Here is a 17,713-nt window from a genome sequence, read left to right as displayed (position 1 = left end):
AGAGAAGTGAGAATATGGTACGCAAAACTACTTTTAAGTAGACTGTGGCAGAAATACTGATGCTTGCATACAGTACAGAAGCATCACAAAATGAAGGGATGATGTACCAGTAATCCTACAAAATAAAAGGATGCTCAAGAGTCCTCATTGCGCATAGTTCACAATGTGAAGCTGGTTTCCTTTTCTGCTACTATGGTAGTTCCACTGACTGACAGGTTTTCAGATCTAATATGGCTATTTTAGCCAGGTGACCCTGGATTAGATCTGTGCCTTTTGAATGCTTCACAAATAATCACATTACAGTATGCAGGATTGAGCAGCTGTCCTTTTGTAGTGCATGCCAATTTTGCTATTGATTTTTGTCTTTATATAATTAGATGTGGAACAGTCACTTTTGCAAAATTAGACTTGTGCTAATCCCAAGTGAGTTCTGACTTCAAATGCCTTTCAATTTTTTTATGGTATGTATTTGACAGAAGTTCTTCAATGAGCATGAATGAATTGCTTTACAGTATGATATCACAGTGGTTAATTAAGCGACATCTGTTGGGAATAAGATCCCCTCATCTACTGTGATGTCGCAGTTAAAGTTGTAATAGCAACTCCTTGGATCTCTCTCTACAGTATTTACCTGTTCAGGTGTCTGTGTGTCTAAAAAATTTCGCAGGACCTACTACGTTGTTTGGGAATGGCACGCTAGAATACTACCTCAGGTCGGGTAGCCCAGAACTGCGTTCTGCTTTTGACTAGGTTCATATGTGAGAGCTTGATTTTTATCCTTGTTTGCATCACTTCAAAAGCTTTGGAGTAGATTCGTCCATGTCTCAAGGGAAGGTCAGAAACATAACTGCAGGCAGGTTACAAGCCTGATATAAGCAGTTTTGCCACAGCCCTGTGGTGGAGGCCGCAGAGCATTTGCCTGTAGCTGACAATAAGGGCTCTTTAAACTAAGCCGGCTGACTTTGCACTGAAGCAGATGGTAAACAGTCACATGAACTTTTCCACAACTGAGCTGTGGGGTTGCAACAAGCAGCCCCAGGGCAGGAATATCTGATCGTGACACTGCTGTTTCTGTAGCGAACGTCTAACCGCAGCCCTGAACTAAATCCAGATGGAGCTAGTGATACCTGCTCCTAATTTGAACGAATGTTGAATTCACTCAAGTTAGCTGGGCAAGCTGTCAGCTTGTGTCAGTCATTCCAGCTCCCCGGAGAGTGAAGTTTAGCGCTCAAGAGGTAGTTGAAAAACTTTCTGACAAACCTTTTTTCTTTTGGAAAAGAAAGATTGCTTAAAAGTAAATATTCCATGGCAATGGGTCGACTTTAATTTGTTTTATTTTGTTAGGGTGCTTAAAATTAGGATGCGAGTTGTGGATTTGAAATGACCTGAACCAAATTGCATACAAGCAAGCTTACTAGCTTAGTAGGGAAACTGTTCCAGCTGAGCCAAACATTCATTAAGCTGAATCCTCAATTTGATTTGTGGTGTACTGACGGGCCATTCAGCCTCGTCGTGTTGCTGGCTTGCCTATGAACTGTGACGAGTCCAAACATGGTTAGAGAATACTGACCTCCAAAGGTGTTAAGCACACAGGTCTGCATACTAGGCTCCTGCAAGTATTGCAGGAAATTAAAATGGCATATTGTGCAAAATGGTAGAGCTTGGTTTCGAATGGTTCTGTGTTGTTTTTTTTTTTTTTTTGAATTATTGTGGGTTTTTTACACCATCAGAATTAAACTAAAGTAACATCTTATTCTTGCAATGTGATGAGCATGAACCGTGAAGGGTCAGTGTAGTCTTATGGGTGTGATTGTGTTGGGATGTAGGAGACCTTCACTTTGCTCTGCTGTGCTCTGCATTACCGCATCCTGTGGGGTTGTTTCTGCTGCTTTGCTCTGTCTGCAAGGTAATTAGAAAAGATGTCCAGCACAAATAGCGCCTACTACTGGTTGGTACCTCTGGATGTTTCCAAACAACAGGTGATCACTAGAGGTAGGTTTAGTAAACACTGTTTAAAATCATCCCCTGCTTCTTCTGAATGAGCACGTGCAGGTTCATAAACTTCCCAGGCATTCTTAGTTCTCAGATAAGTACTTAATTTTTGAAGTCTATGTATCAATGCCTACTACATTATATTTAAAATCTGGAAAATAGTGCTGCACACTAAAACTTCCCCAGGATGTTAGGTGAATAAAAATGGAGAAATGTTTTTGTTTGTTGTTTCTGGGGGTTGTTCCTCCCCCCCGCCCCCCAACTAGCACTGCATGCCTTAATATGGTTTTGGTTTTTTTCTGGAGTAAATGGTGCCGGATTGATTTTTCTGTCAAATGTCATTAAGCTATACCTACAAGAGGCCTGATCTGCTACCTAACCCAAACAGCCAGGATTGTCAGGATGTTTTTTACTCCTACGCGGAAAATGAGTGGGTCAGTGCCCACTGACTCCTGCTGTTGTGCTTCTCATGTCCAGTCCTCACTTCACCCAGTTCTTTTCATATAAAAACACTTGAAGAATTCTGTAATGTGAAAGCTGTTTCAAATCGACATGTATAAGGGAAAATTTGAACTTTCTTAAATGAGAGGCAGTTTTTTTCCCCAGAGCTTTCCAAATTGTCCAGATTCTGCTCCCACTGAAATTAATGGGGGTCTTTATTTAGTGTGAGCAGGACTGAACAAGCCATAATGCTTCGGCAAATTCTACCTCAAGCATTTTGAACTGGGAGTATGCATATACAATAATAATGTCACAAAATGGCTGAAAAATACAGCTATACTGAATCTGTGCAGATGGCCTGCTCCGACATTTGCTGGAGCTGTGACTGATTTCTTTTTTTTTTTTTCTTCTTTCCAATGGCATGTGTGCCAAAACATCCCACCACACAGAAGTCAGCAGTCTGCAGTGAGTCACTAATCCGCTTGTATGCAAAAATGAGCAACAGGCATAGTCATTATTTCTGCCTTGTGCTGTGAAGAAATGCTCACTTATACACTAAGCGCTTTACTAAGGCTTTCATTTTAGGAAGGCAAGGAGAGGAATGCATAGTGTGCTTTTATTTGGGAAAGGGATTGTCCACAATTTTTTTTGTGTCTGTGGCCTCTAGGACTAGAAATAAAGCATCAGCTTAAAACGGATGCTTCTTTGTGGCATTCCTCTCAGTCTTAGCTCGAGGGGGGGCAGGGCGGGGGGCTAGCTCAGTTCAAGGCGTTCAAAGGCCTGGAGATCGCATGCCGTAATGTTCCAAAGATCATGACCTAAAAATACAGCATCTTCCTCCTGAGAGGTGCAGAAATGCACAGAGAAATCTGTTTGTCCTGGTTTTCTTACAGTCATGTTGAAGTGTTCTCTATTTGATCAGACCCTTTAAAATAGGGAACTTTGTGGGAGCAGAGGGGGCATATGCCGAGAAATGTGGAGGAAATGCAGTTATGGTTCATTATGTACGGTGGGTTCATTTTCTTGCCTGCTGCTTCCCCGAGCAGCTGCCGTTGGCTGTAGCAAGTATTCCCAGGAGGAAACCCCTACCGCCCTCAGTGAGCACAGTGGACGAGCCAGGGATTAGCAGGTGGTTAAATCCTGTGGCAACTGCTGAAATGCTAGGGAAAGGAAGAGCCGTGTAGAATATTTCCAATAGATAAGCAGGAGAAAAAGACTTTACGCTTGCAGGTGGCTGTATGATAATAAACTAACATTAAAAGGTCTTTTTCAGCTTTCTATCAGAAATGCCATCCAGTGTCCACTGCCTAACAGCAAGCCTTTTAGGGTAGGTAGTTTTTTCAGTTCAGGGATTTTCTCTGTATTGAATGTTGACAAATGGCATTTGTTCGAAGTCTGGGAGTACTTGCCTGCTGTCCCCATGAAACAGGTGTAGCCCAGCCAGCCATCCTGTGAAGTCCTGCATGGGTGAGCGTGCCTAAACTGTGTCCCTGGGGCACCTGCTAGGGAGAGCCTGAAAAGGGTTATTCACTCTATCCAAAACCAGCACGTGATCTCAGGAAGACTCCCTTGTTCAGCCTTTCCTACATGCAGGCATCCTCTCCGATCCAGACTATAGTTTGCCTTCTCCATATTGGTTTAGTTCAGTTAATTTGTATTAAAAGAAAAGCTCTGGTTTTCATGCCTGAATATGCCATGCAAAGATCCTATGTTCGGCAGTTCATTGGCTTAAGCCTTAATCTAAAGGCTGGATGGGATGTGGCTGTTTTTGAAGAACCACTAGATAGTCTGTTTGGTATAATTACTAGACGTGTGTGAGAGCGATTGTAATTTGGCTTTTCACAGAGGACAGTGAGCATATCCTCATAGTTCACTCTAAGTATTTCTGGCAGGGAGTGTGGATGAAGTTTCTCATGGAATCAGAAGTTACATTCTCAGGTCCGAGTATGACATGTTGACCTATTTAGCTATTAGCTCATCTTCTCTTTCACTGCATTCATGGCCAGAGGCTATTCAAGTGTCAATGGGCACTGTCTCACAGGAGTAACAGCTAAAAGGGAAGGAAATTGGAAGTTTCCTTAGGAAAAGGCAGCTTCTCTTTTGATCCCACTGAAGTCAATGTTCTTGGCTTTTCAGTTTGGGAACAAAATTTTACATGCGAGTGGCATGTGCCTTGGAGTATCCCTCATGTTGCAGATACAAGCTTATGACAAAGGTGCCTTGGATGGTAGAAAAGAGATGAAAGACACAGGTTTCCTTCTTCATGCAATGCTTGTCATCTTTTTGTGAGTTTTTCATCTCAGTTATTCTGCTTAGAGTTGCTCGTGCTGGCTGACAGTCTACAATACCGATTGAAATGGTCTATATGGTACAGGTTGAGCTGTAGAAATGGAGATGTCTGTGATACTATGTAACATGTTGCTTATTCCAAGCACCTGCAAAAATCACTAATTTGCTAATTTAAAAAATAATGTCGTAAGAATCATCTAGTTATGTACTTCTGTCTCTGTCATCTTAGCTAACTGTTGTGGGGAAGCTTTTCTCTTTTGATGTGTTTGATCTTAGTCTTCAGAAAAGCTCAGTTTTTTTCACTTAGGCTTTCCCTCAGCCTGCCTGAGCTTTTTAATTCCTTATTTTGCATTTTTATTGCACTGCCACTAGATTGCTTATGCAACTCTGTGATACTCAGGAAGCTGTTGTAAAATTTGTAGAATGACACTTGAATCATTTTCAGTGAATATGGCCTCTTCTATTGAACTTTCTGGTATTTTCTATGCAAGTTCTTGTGAAGCTATTCAATTTCAAGATGATGTTGCCTAAGATGATGTCTCACTTGGACTTTATTTGGTTTGTTGGTCGAATTCTAGATTTTTGGGACATTATTAATCTTTTCCAAAGTTTTGATTTCTTCAGTAGTAAAAAACAAGCATCAGTGAGACACAAAAGCGACAGGTACAAAATCGCAGAATTTCTATGCCTGTTTCTAGCTCAATTTTAGCTTTCAGTAACTTTCAGTATTATTCAAGCAGCCTAGTGTCTATGAATGATTTTTCCCCTCATAAGACTAGATCCTTCCATGTGCTACACAATTTTCTCCTCCTTTCCCTGCATCACAGTCAGTGATGGCAAATTGCAGATGCCTGATATAGACTTACCTTGATCGTGTGTTACTGCATGGTTGCAGTTGTGTCGCAGTAGCCAATGTGTGCTTCTGGTTCCTTTTGAGGAGGAGGAGGAGTGGAGGAGGCGAATATTTGTGGTGGATAGAATCCTGTTCCAAGTCAGCTGCAGATGGAAGGACGCCCTTTTGTTAGGCTATAAGCCATCTTGTCCCCTGCAGTGCATCTCATTTCTGTTTGGACTGGTCTGTTCTGAGCTGAAGACTTGCTTGCCTGCTGTATCTTAGCAAATAAGATTTTAAAGTGCAGTTTCTGAAAAGTAACTCTATAAAATTGGCTTTGCAGTGTAGAGACTATGCATCTATTGTATCTTTGGTCTGTTCCATCTATATTGGTATAATATCACTGTTTACTCCATTAGTGAGACAAAGGGTAGCTGCTTGATGACCTTTGCTAGACTTTGTGGTCTGATGTCACATAAGATGTCTTCTGACTACTACTAGTAAAGACTCTGCTGTCAAACTAAGAATGATACCATGAGCTGGGCGTAACTTCACCTTCCTCTCCTGGGGACTTCTGCATTTAGTATAAACTCATTTCTGGTCACCAAAAAGGCAAATGTGACTCTTGCACCCTGTGGTGGGTTGGCCCTGGCTGGTAGGTAAGTCCCCACGCTGTCGCTTGCTCACTCTCTGCCACTGGGATGGGGGAGAGAGTTGGAAGGGCAAAAGCAAGGAAAAAACCTCATGGGTCAAGATAAAGACAGTTTCATAAGTGAACGGGGCGGGGGGGGAGGTACGGAAACAAGTGATACGAAACCACCAGCAAACTGATGCCCAGCTAGTCCCTGAGCAATGACTACTTTGGAAAAAAGCCTCTCCCCCCACTTTTAAGGCTGAGCATGATGTTATATGGTATGAAATACTGCTTGATCAGTGTGGGTCAACTGTCACAACTAATGTCCCCTTCTAACCTCTTGCATACCCTCAGCCTACTCGCTGGTGTGGCAGAGTGAGATGCTCTGGAAACACAGTTCAGCAGTAACTAAAACACTGGTGTGTTACCAACATAGTTTTGGTCACTGGTCTAAAACACAGCACCGTCCAGGCTGCTATGAGGAAGGTTTAGTTCACTCCAACCAAATATGGCCAAACTCCAGACGTGTCTAAAAGACAGCATATGCTTAAACAAGCAAGCAAACCCCTTGTTTTATTGTGAGCATTCTCCAAAATGCTTTCTATGCAGTTAAGCATTGGGAGCTGACAGGTTGAAGTACAGCCTGCTGAAGGCCTCCATAATCCATTCTGGCAGAAGGTCAGGTTTTGTGCTTCCCCATGAAACAGCATCCTGTAATTAGTGGAAGGGGAGGTTGTATAGTACATATTGTGACTGTTGTACTCTTTTTAAAACTGCTAATTAAAAGTATGTGTTATTAATGTTGTCTGTAGGTTCATTCCAGTCTCAGAAAAAGAACTTATTCTACAAAATTGTCAGCAAATGTAAGCACAGAAAGGAGAAGCTTAATGTTCCGGACACAGGTACTGGTGCATCACTTAGTTAAGGTTTTGGGCTGCCTTCTCTCTCCATTCAGTCTCAGAGAAATGCTTCTAGACAAAGGCTACTCAGCTGTCTAGTCTTTGATTGCTTTGGTCCCTTATTTCCCTGTCTGCTTTGATTCCATTAGCTCCTGGCTCCAGTTGATCATATTACCTTATTCCAGTATGATGCTGTTTTGTTTTTAATTGGCGTCTCCCTTAATTACAGTTTCCCTGCTCCAGACGCCATGCAGCAGAGCTGACAAAGCAAGGGCAATTCTGCAGTTGGCCCTGAACTCTTTATGTTCAACAGCTCAGAGCTCTTTTGTCCATTTCCTGCTGTCTAGAACTTTGCAGACTGCAGCTGGTCAGAACGTAAGAGCTTGTTTCTGCACCAGATCTCAGAAATACTAACCTAAAACCTGACCCTTCTTCTGTAGAAATCTTAACTAGCTTCCTGTTTGCTTCAGATTGAAAGTAACTTTGACAGTGTTTTAAGTTATGTCCTGGATTTACTCTGCCTGCTATCCTGCTGGAAGCTTTCCAAAGTCTTTTTCTTGTTACAGTGTTGTGGTCCTGCATACCTATATACTCACAACTCTGAGGGGCATTTTCAAGTGTACAGCAAGTACAGGGTTATAGCTTAATCTCCTTCCCTGGGCCTTTTTTTTTTGTAGTCATGTTGTCCACACTATCCAAATCATGCCCAGGCTGTTCCTTAGCCCTTCCACAGTGGAGTTCTCTCCCACATCGTACTTGTGGTATGGAGGAGCCTCTCTGGTTCTGCTTACTTAGGTAGCTCCATGAATTTCTTCCATTTTTGTTGCCCATCCATATCTGTCTAAAATAATAAAATTATTATCCTCATCTCCAGTTCCCCCAGCTTCATTTATGCTTAATATCTTTCCCTAAGGCTTGGCCATGCCATTTCCTCTCCTTCCCCGATGCTATGTTTTCTGTCCTCTGTGGTGCACGTGCACTGTTTTCCCACATAGGCTCTGCCAGCTCTGCTGCATTGACTGGTGCAAATATTTTGAAATCACTTGCTCTGTTTCATTGTATTTGTACAACAAACATGTTGTAGGAGTCGCTTATGAGAAGTAACTATCTTGCTTCCGTGCTGGTGTGAAAAAAGCGTCATACATTAACATAGCCTTTATTGGGTGCTATTCAGATTTTTGTTCCTGAGTTCCTGAATTATTAATAGAGCATGTAGACAAATTAGTAAGAAAAAAGTGTGTGTAAATTCTCCTGTGGGAAAAGAACCAGAAAGTGTTTAATACATGATAGACTAAAAAATATAAATATCTTTAAATCTGCAAATATAAATGTGGCTAAACAAAATGTCAAAGCCTCCATTTGATTAAAAGAAACCATCCTGTTTTGATATAAAGTGAAGTATGCACTATGATCAAAGATTCAAGCCTGGCAAGTGTTGAGTACCCTGGCTTTGTTCCAGCACAACACAGAGGCATGTCCTTGGAAGTTAAGCATGTGAATAATGTCATCACGTCTAAACATTAAAGAGGTGTCTGTGCATTTGCTGGAGTAGGGCCAGTTTGCTGAGTTCCTCCCAAGACTGAAGCAAAGACACGAGGAACTTCCCAGCCTTACACAGCCTACATAGAAACCATCAAAGGAAAGACAGTGGATATGTATATTGGTGGGGAACCGCATTTTCTCTGAGTTAAAAAGGGGAAAAAATCTGGGGTCTTGCCTCCTCGTAAGTGTACCATGTAGGGACACAGAAAGCAAAGTGTTGATCAGCAAAGTGCAGCATGAGCATGGCCTTGGCACTTGGTGTACAGCCTCGTCATCATGTGCTTTCATGAGTTCCCAGACAGTAGGGCCCTAAATTCTTTGACTCCACTGTCCCATGCTCTGCAGCATTCGAGCTGGGAATCCCTGCGTCTTCATTTCAGTTCAGATATACAAGGATTTAGTGAATCAAACACTAAATGAAAATTTCAACTCCTTTTTGTGGTTAGTCTATACTTGGGGCGAGTCACAAGTCTGTCATGTGTGGGTTTGGTTTTTATGGAGTTAATTTTGCTGGGGGAAGGAGTTTGAATATTCTTATATCTGGAGAGGAGACACTTGGAAGGGTTGCTGTCAGCAGAGGTCGTGCTGGATTCATATGTTGTCATCTTGAAAAGTGGGTGTGCCTGTGTGCATCTGTGTTTTGAATGAAGAAAAGTAAGTGCAGTAAAAGCAAATTTTGATGTGTTGAATCACGTTGTCTATGTCTGTCTCTGGTTTGAGTATCTGAGTGAATTTTGACTCCACGTGACCATATCGTACACAGCATCACCAGTGCAAATCACCGTATTATGAGTTTGCAGGTGTTGAGAGAGACAGATACAGCCCAGTAAAATACCAGTGGATGTGTCACAACCCCTGCTTCCCCTAGCACAAAGTGCACAGTGATGCAGCTGACTATGTTAAGACATATGTCACTTCCTTGGGAGGGCTGACAGAAGCACAGCTGGACCTATCCCTGTTTGGGGAGGTTGAACACCACTCAGCTGAGATGCTTATTTTCTGACACACTGTCACGGCTTTCTGGTGGGAGGCAATACTTTAAATAACAAGGGGTAAGTCACAACTCTTGACTCCTTGCAGGTACGTTTAGTGAGCTGTCTTGAGGGCTCTTGAGGAGATGAACTTACACACCAGTCTCGGCACAAGCAGATGTGTGAAGGAGCCCCATCTCCTGCGGCTGGTAGAGCTAACTGCCTGCTACTGGTTCTCCATCAGCTCTCCCACACGCACATCAGTCTGCACAGCCTTAGCACATATATTTGAGACAGAACAGAAAGTGCAGAAAATCAGCAGAATGACTTTTTTTTTTTTTTCTTTCTGCTGAGAAAGCCCTGTTGTGTGGGCCCTGCAGCCCAGAGGGAGCCAGCAGCTCTGTGCCACTGTGCCTTTGGCAACCATCCAGCCTGGAGGAGGACTGGGTCAGCATAGGCTCATGCAGCAGAGCTCCCCATCCAGGCAGCTGTTCCATACACTTGGCTTGACCATCTGCTGCTTTGTCAGCTGGTGTCCCTCTGCTGGTTAGTCCCCAGCCCTTGCTGCAGCTCCGTGTGCCACCTGACCCCACAAGCAGCGTGCAGCAGCATCCCGTTGTCAGAAGAGCTGGAATTTCCACCAGGGTAATCAGAGTGTGCTTGGCTTCAGCTCTTCGGTGAAGTGTTTCCCCGGGCACTGGTGACTTGAGGCTTTTCTCCGCCTTTCTAAGCTTCCCCTTTTTAACTTCATAAATACCATCAAAGCATTACAGCCCATCTTTTCTTCTTGATACCACTGGGCTTAGACCCACAGAGCATTTGTTCTCCACTAAATGGGGTTAAACTTCTGCAGCACTCTCTTGTAACAGATAGGCACCACTGAAGAAATTCTTTTAAGTCTGTCTGTGTCTTGCTGGGGTTTGGTCTGAAAAGCTTGTACTTTTCTGTGGTGTGCTGAGTCAGTCCAATGGACTTCATTTTTCTTGTTTGCAAAGATGGGGGGAAATAAGACTACGTGTACTCTGCATGCCTGCAGAATAGGGTAAAGTGTCCATGCTAACTTTTAACAAATCTACCTCAGGAAACCATCTGGCATAGAGCTCTAGATGTTTTTCTCTCAGTCGTTTTCGTCACTGTGGTGTAAGCATGCCAAAAGGCTCACGTCCTCATATCATGTGCTCAACTTTGCTTGCAAAAATAGCCCTGTAGTTTTGCATGTGCTACTGTCATACAGAAAGCTAACCATGTAAATACCTGTTAGCAGGACTGCATAGTAGCTGCAGAACTTCATTTCATTTCTAGACAGCATTTTCCTGAAAATTAGCAGAGCTCTACGTGGGGCAGCTCTTGAACACAGGACTGTGTGGAAACAGAAGGGGTATGAAACGGATTAAAGAAATGAATAAATAAAACCACAGGGGATTTAACTTTTTTAGCCCTGTCCTTTCTGCACAGCAAAATCAAGTCCTGGTTTGGAGCATCCCTATGGATATACCTTTGTCAGGTGAAGCAATGGGGTGCTATTCCTCTTGAAGGAGGTGCAGGAGGACCCCTGTTAGCACCTAGCTTAGCTATAAGGTTGTAGAAGCATGGACGACTCTATCCTCTGAAGTTCAGTGCAAAGGGACTTGAGTGAAGCCTTTGTGTGATTTCCTCCAAGTTAGGTTTTATGCCTGCTTGAATAATAATCTGTAAAGAATTCAGTGAACTGATTTCTTAGCCCAGTGTCAACTAAGACTGCTAGAGAAGAAAGAATAAGCTCTTCCCTTCAACACACACACACACACACACACACACACACACACACACACTTGCTCATTGTTTACCTTTAGTCCTTCCTTCCTTCAAAACTGTATGGCAGCAATGTTATGATGAAGTGATAAAGAGCTTACTTCAGAGCTAGAGGAGGGAAAAAAAAGAGGACTCTCAAGTCTCATTTCAAGGATTGAAAAACCTTAAAACATGGAGAGGGAATATGCTTCCTGTGTCCTGAGTTTGTCAGCCACCTTCTGCTATTTCTTAGTCAAAAACGCCAACGTCATATACTCATCCTTATGTATTTAGTAACTATCAGCTCTTTTTATTTTACCTTTCAAGTTTTTTTTTCTTATCTTTAATTTCTTGAGCTTTTTGACATACACAGTATGAGAAAGAAAACAGGTGTAAAAGGCAACTGTCTCCTGTATTGGCCAATTGTGTTAATTTCTAGTCACCTGGCATGGCTTGTACTGTACAACACATCTAATTAAAAATATATCAAATCAGGTTTCTGTATATCATATGTTGTTTATTGTTGGAAATCATGTCTTAATAAATGTAAAAGAAAAAAAAAGGTGACTTGTATTACTAAGATTAAAGCCGTTATAAACTCAATCAACTAGAATTAAACAGCACTGTCAAAGTACTATCTAATTAGAGCAAATCCCCAAATCGGAATTAACAAATAGTGTTGGACTACAACCAAACCATTACATTAATACATAATCAGCGCTTATGAATTTCCTTAATAAGAAATTCAGAGAGAAAGCTGCCCATTTAATTATACATTCCAATTAAGATTTTGGTCTCAGTCAGTGCAGTAAGCTTATCTGAACATCTCACTATTAGCCCAGTTGAGTTACTTGAAAGTCACATTTGCAGTCATTGGCGCTTCTACTTAATTGGACTGTTATGGGGAAGATCTTTTCTTGTGATTTCTCTTGCTCTCTTTACAAAAAAATAAGTTTTACAGCATAGCTCTGCTCTAGAAAGGTTAGCAGCTATAGCTAAACACTGAGAAAAGCTATTTGAAGCTGTGGGCTTTTTTTCAAAATAAAGGGCATGCACAAGTTCAGAAATGTTTTACAAGAGGAGATATGAAGCTGAATTAAGAACATAAACAAATTAAGGTTTGGAACATTTCCAAATGTTTTTACACATTTGTACTAGATCTGATTGTATTCTTATGCCATAAAACTTAAAAGATCCTTTCCCACTTAAAAGAGTGAAGGGCAGCCGCTAACAAGATAAAATGTGTTACAGCTATTCTCTTCACTCAGTCCACATCCTCACACAGTTAACAGTTGAAGAAGCTAGCAAAAGATAGAGGTTGTATTAGCCATATCTTTGAATTGGAAGATCATTAAATCTACAAAACAAACAATAAACAAACAGTAAATACACTCATGTATTTACAGTAAATACACAATGAAAGAGGGCAAAGTCCATGCAGACTGTTCGGCTTATTGTGCATGGTTTGTGGGGTTGGGGGTGCTCCTGCACGACACAGCCAGTCTCGGTGCAGGAGGCTGGTCTTGTTCAGTGCTGAGCCCTTCTGAAAGAGCAGTTGTTTGCGCTCCAGCTTGAGTTGTTGTGCGTATAATTTTTGCTGGTCTGACCACTCAGAAAGTGAACAAATGGATCTTAAACATATCTTTAAAATGGCAAGGAAGATTGAAAGAAATTGCGGGGAAGAGAAAGCTAACTGTAGGCACAGTAACAGCTGTGAATTATATAAAGGACTGGCGCAAAGAGATGCGGTATAACCTGAGGTGTAGTAAAGAAGATAACGAGTTGAAAATGCAGCAGGGAAGATGAGGTGCAAACATTAGGAAAAAATGTGTAATCATTCAGGATGGCAGCGCCCTGGGAAAAAACACCCCAAGGACTTGGTGCGGATGCCCATGAGTGCTCCCAATTTCAAAGCAGATTAGACAAGCATCTGTAAGAAATGACTTGGGCATTCCCTTTGCTACCTGTAGTCTCCTTCTAACCCTAGCTTACAGTGATCACAAATGGGGTAGGCCTCATAATACTTCTGTCATAGGAGGAAAAAAAGATGTCACAGATTGAATTTATGGACTATGAGCAGCATGGCTTATTAAATCAATGGAAATTACAAACGATTGATGACTACGCACTGATCTCAGACTTTGGAAGCTTAAATACATTTTGTGATAGCTGCCTGACCAGTTTCTTCATCAACAAGATTAAAGTGACTTTAGTCAAGTGGAAGTTCATGGTCATGTTTCATTTCAGGGCAGAAGGCTGCTTTGAAATGCCAACACTGGTGCTGTTGAGAAACGTTCAAACTGTTCCTTTCTCACTCTCTGACTTTATGTAGGCATTATTTCCGTCACGGTATTTTATCCTGTGCTTGCTTTCTTTTTTTAGCGTTCTTGTCTTCAGCTGTGGTCCAGCTCTGCTTTTGCACTTGTTGCCTTTAGGGTGTTCTTTAAGGTTTGTTGTTTTATAATAGGCAGTATTTCCCTCTGCTTAGAGGGGATGACGTAGAGTGACTATAGAGGGAAGACTGGGAGTTAGGCAGGAATTCCTGAATTCTGCTTGTGAGTCTGTCTGTGAGCTAAATTAATCTTACATGAGGACCATTATTGTTCCTTCAAATACATTTTGTCTCTTAGCTACTTGCTGGCATCTTCTGTTGCAGAGCGTTTTATATAGACCGTTTGATACCCTGCTCCCACTGAAGTACGACTACCCATCTCACAGGTTTTTTTGCAAATAGTAGAAACTTGAACCTTCCAGGACATCTTTAAGAGCTGTTGCTACTATTTCCCTGCAACCATCTGCAGCATTCAGATCATATCTTGCCATGGGTTATGCTCTGAGCACCTGTGAGGGAACGCTTTATGCAGATTGGTGCAAAATGGTAAACGAGCATAGCTAGTAGCTGAATTATTCCACGTGTAAAACTGCATTTTTATCCTCTTTCAGCCATATTCTCAGAAGACAGAAATTCCAGTGACTCTGCCTGGAAGAATAAATTTTCTATATCTGCCCTAAACACTCCGGAGCCGGTAATGATGCATGAGCCTTTAGTTGGCAGCCAGAAAAGGAAAGCAAGGAAAACTAAGATCACTCATCTTGTCCGAACAGCAGATGGTCGAGTGTCACCAGCAGGAGGGACACTGGGTAAGGAAATCAGAGTTTAACTTCTGTTAAAACTGAATGGTTGGAGGAGGTTGGGGAGTACAAGCAACCTATCAGGGAACTATGTTTCAGTTAGCTTGGTTTCATACCTGCTTAGAAAGATCATTCTTTAAAATACAGGTATCAATCAATTGGGAAATCAGTAAGTCCATAATGGCCAACTTCTTTTGTTTGAATGCCCAAATATGTCTTCTTTCACTGGGTATTTCTCTCTCAAAAACTGGGAGGTGATACAGAGAGAAATGGAAAGCGGTTACCTTTCATAATTTGTTTCCAGTCCCATAAAGAAATTACACTGTGCGTAGTTAAAGGATGTAAAAATGAATTCCATAATATGACAGTCAATGCCACAATCCTCACAGGAGTCCTCTGCAGTTAAGATAAGCTTTCTGGGCTTCTGTATCTAAAACGCACACAAAAGCCCTCTTGCTTGACCTAAAACATCAAGCTCTGTTGAATGCAAAATCAGTAAACTGCTTCGTAAACCTTAGTACTGTCCTTCTGACAGTAGCTTGGGTCAGAAGAGGTTGCAGCATGAATCGCATTACACTTGCAAAATCAAAGTCCTAAAGGTAAAGATTCTGTTAACACCAGACTAGTCAGTATATTGATGGGCTGCTGTGAATTTAAGGTCTAGATTTGCAAGCTTAACTTTTTCTTATTGCAGAGGAGAAGCCAAAAGAGCTGCCACAAAGTACTCTTCAAAAAACGCCAAGCGCAGAAACAGATTGCAACAGTGAATGCTCCAGAAATGCAGAGACAGAAGAAAATCATAGTATTACATCAGATATGCCAGCGGTGTCTGCATTTTTTAGCTTAGCTGCTCTGGCAGAGGTAGCAGCTATGGAAAATGTACACAGGTATGGTTTTCTTTTCCCCTTATTGTCTATGTGAATAGTATGTGGCTGCCAGATCGCTCAGAAAGCATGTGAATTGCAGACTGTTTAATTTGGCTTGTGTTTTCTCTTCCACAGCTTTCTATGAATGTCAGGTTTACACCACTTGCTTAGTAGTGTTAAGTCTTCACCTAAATGGCTATGTAATCTATTTTGTTAGTAAAGTGATCCTCCCTGGTAAGCTTACCTACCGATTTTTTTATAAAACCAGACTTATATGCTCCTTGAGATCCTAATGGTTGAAGGTTTCTAATTATCAGATGCCATTTGTCAGATAATAGCTATTGCCTGCTGATTTGTATTTTTCACTGGCCTAAGACTGTCGAGAGAATTTCATAAAACTTCAGCTGTTTTTATGCTGAACATGGCTGAAGGAAACTAACTTGTTATTTTTACTCTTGTGCTTTGCCGTGTAGGAGGCAAAGCATCTGCAGAATGGCATGGGCAGAAGAACTCTGGGTGATGGAAGGCCATGTTAGTTTGGGTTGGTCCTCCCTGTTACTGAGTAGACCATCCACACAGATGAGGTGGTGTATGTGCAGGTTACTTAGGGCTGTTGGATCAGTTCAGCATGGTCAGATCCTGCATGCTGGACTTGTGATGGGAGGAAACTAAGGACAGCAAGTCCTCCTTGGCTCTTAATTATCCAGTGTTGTTCTTTGGTGCTGCAGCTTATTGGAGATGAAGCCCTGTCCTTTCCTGCAGTGGAGAGTCAGTGAGGAAGTGCTGGGACAGTTTGAAACCATCCAGCCGCTGCGTTTGACAAATTGCTGTCTGCCTAAGAAACTCCACAAGGCCGTGGTCGATGAAACCATTCACAGCCTCAGTTTACTGTTGATCTTGTGGCCCCTATCAGCCAGCCCAGTCCTGTGTGTTCAGGCTGTGCATCAAATACTGAAAGGCTTTTTAGAAGTTCAGGTGTCCTACAAGAAACAAAGTCAGCCAAACCCAGTCTGTTAGCTCTTCTCTGCAGAAGCTGATGTCTTGCTTTAGCAACATTGTTCTCGGTGAGAAGTGTTTTCACGCTGCAGTCAGCCTGTCCTTTCCTCCCAGCATTGCAGAACAGGTGTCTGCTATCAAGACAGCAAAAGTCTGAACTCGTTTCTGTCATCTTCTGTTGTCAGAAGCCACAAAGTGAGACTTGGGGAAGTGCTGTGCTAAGCTCTGCTCTCGCTCACACCATTGTGGTTTCATTGATTTCCATTAAGGCTGACCAGAATTGCACAAGAGCAATGGGATTCGCTTCACTGTGGTTTTTCCCTCTTTGTTTCTCTGAGAGTTCTTGTCCTCCTCTTGTCCCTGTTGAAGTGGGCTAATATTTTACATAGCCTTCTGTTTGGGTCTCTCTTTCTTACTCCCACCTTTTGTCATCTCATCATGCAGCTAGAGCAATGCAGCACCTTCCATGAGGTCTGAAAACACCAAACCAGCAAATGTCCAGCAACTGTTGCAAATTCCAGATTGTAATCACTGCAGGGGGAAATGACAAGGCGGGAGGACTCTTTCGCAGTAGAAACTTTGCCATGTCTTTCACAGACTTGGCAAATGGAAGTCAAAACAGAAACCTAAATCTAATGGGCTAGATGCTTATCTCTTTCCTACTCTGCTTGTTATCTTTTGCAACTCACTTCTTTATTTGCAAATAACCCGAAATGAGAACAACAGCATTAGAGGTTTGCTTGATGTGTTTCTTCAGTGTCTGAATTTAATTATGAAATAATTTCACAGAGCCTTGGGCCACGGAAGCCAAACTCCTTTTTAACTGTAATTACAGCTTGTCTGGAAGTGGCAGCGTGGTTTTCATGCGAAGGCTTCTGTTTAGCTTCATTTACCTTGTGCATGCCCCGGTTAAGCACTGTGAGCCTGAGCTGCATTTTGTGCCAAGGCTGCTTCGTTGCACTCCGGTACTGCAAAGCACGTTGGTTCCTTCCTTTCTGCTGGGGTCTTAGCTGTGCCGGAGTGAGGTAAAAGTGTAAATAAGAAGTGGGGCCCAGATTTTCATTGCTGCAAATGACACATACTGTAACAAAAATAGAACCTGACTTGCGAGATTAGATAACAGGCGGTGACGTGCTTTGTGTATGTATTTTAAAAGGCAAGCTGCAAAGGAGCTCTCCCAAGTCCATCTGCTACAATGATTGATGTTGATTTCCAGCACATAATTCTGGCGCAGTTTATTTTTATGATCCCCTGTGCCAGGGGATCATTTGTAAATTAACACAGCTGTAGTAATGAAAGAGATGTTGTGCTGGGCTGATGAAGTGTTAAGTCATGAAACTTGGAGTAAT

General features: G+C 42.2%; 1 protein-coding gene across 28 annotated transcripts in view; it reads left to right on the top strand.

The window, feature by feature from the left end:
* The window catches only part of BBX (BBX high mobility group box domain containing), a 165,508-nt gene that overhangs the window by 127,327 nt on the left and 20,468 nt on the right, over nt 1-17,713 (top strand). For 26 of the 28 annotated variants that reach the window (XM_054190752.1, XM_054190586.1, XM_054190761.1 and 23 more), the window contains 3 exons: nt 7,001-7,090; nt 14,314-14,511; nt 15,197-15,389. In XM_054190752.1, coding sequence (XP_054046727.1) covers nt 7,001-7,090; nt 14,314-14,511; nt 15,197-15,389 — 481 coding nt within the window. The remainder of the gene's footprint in view (nt 1-7,000; nt 7,091-14,313; nt 14,512-15,196; nt 15,390-17,713) is intronic. The other 2 variants (XM_054190579.1, XM_054190570.1) reach the window with 1 other exon arrangement.

This window comes from Rissa tridactyla, chromosome 1 (assembly GCF_028500815.1).
Source record: "Rissa tridactyla isolate bRisTri1 chromosome 1, bRisTri1.patW.cur.20221130, whole genome shotgun sequence".
In the NCBI taxonomy this organism is placed as follows: Eukaryota; Metazoa; Chordata; class Aves; order Charadriiformes; family Laridae; genus Rissa; species Rissa tridactyla.
This window is presented reverse-complemented; position numbering and strand designations above follow the sequence as displayed.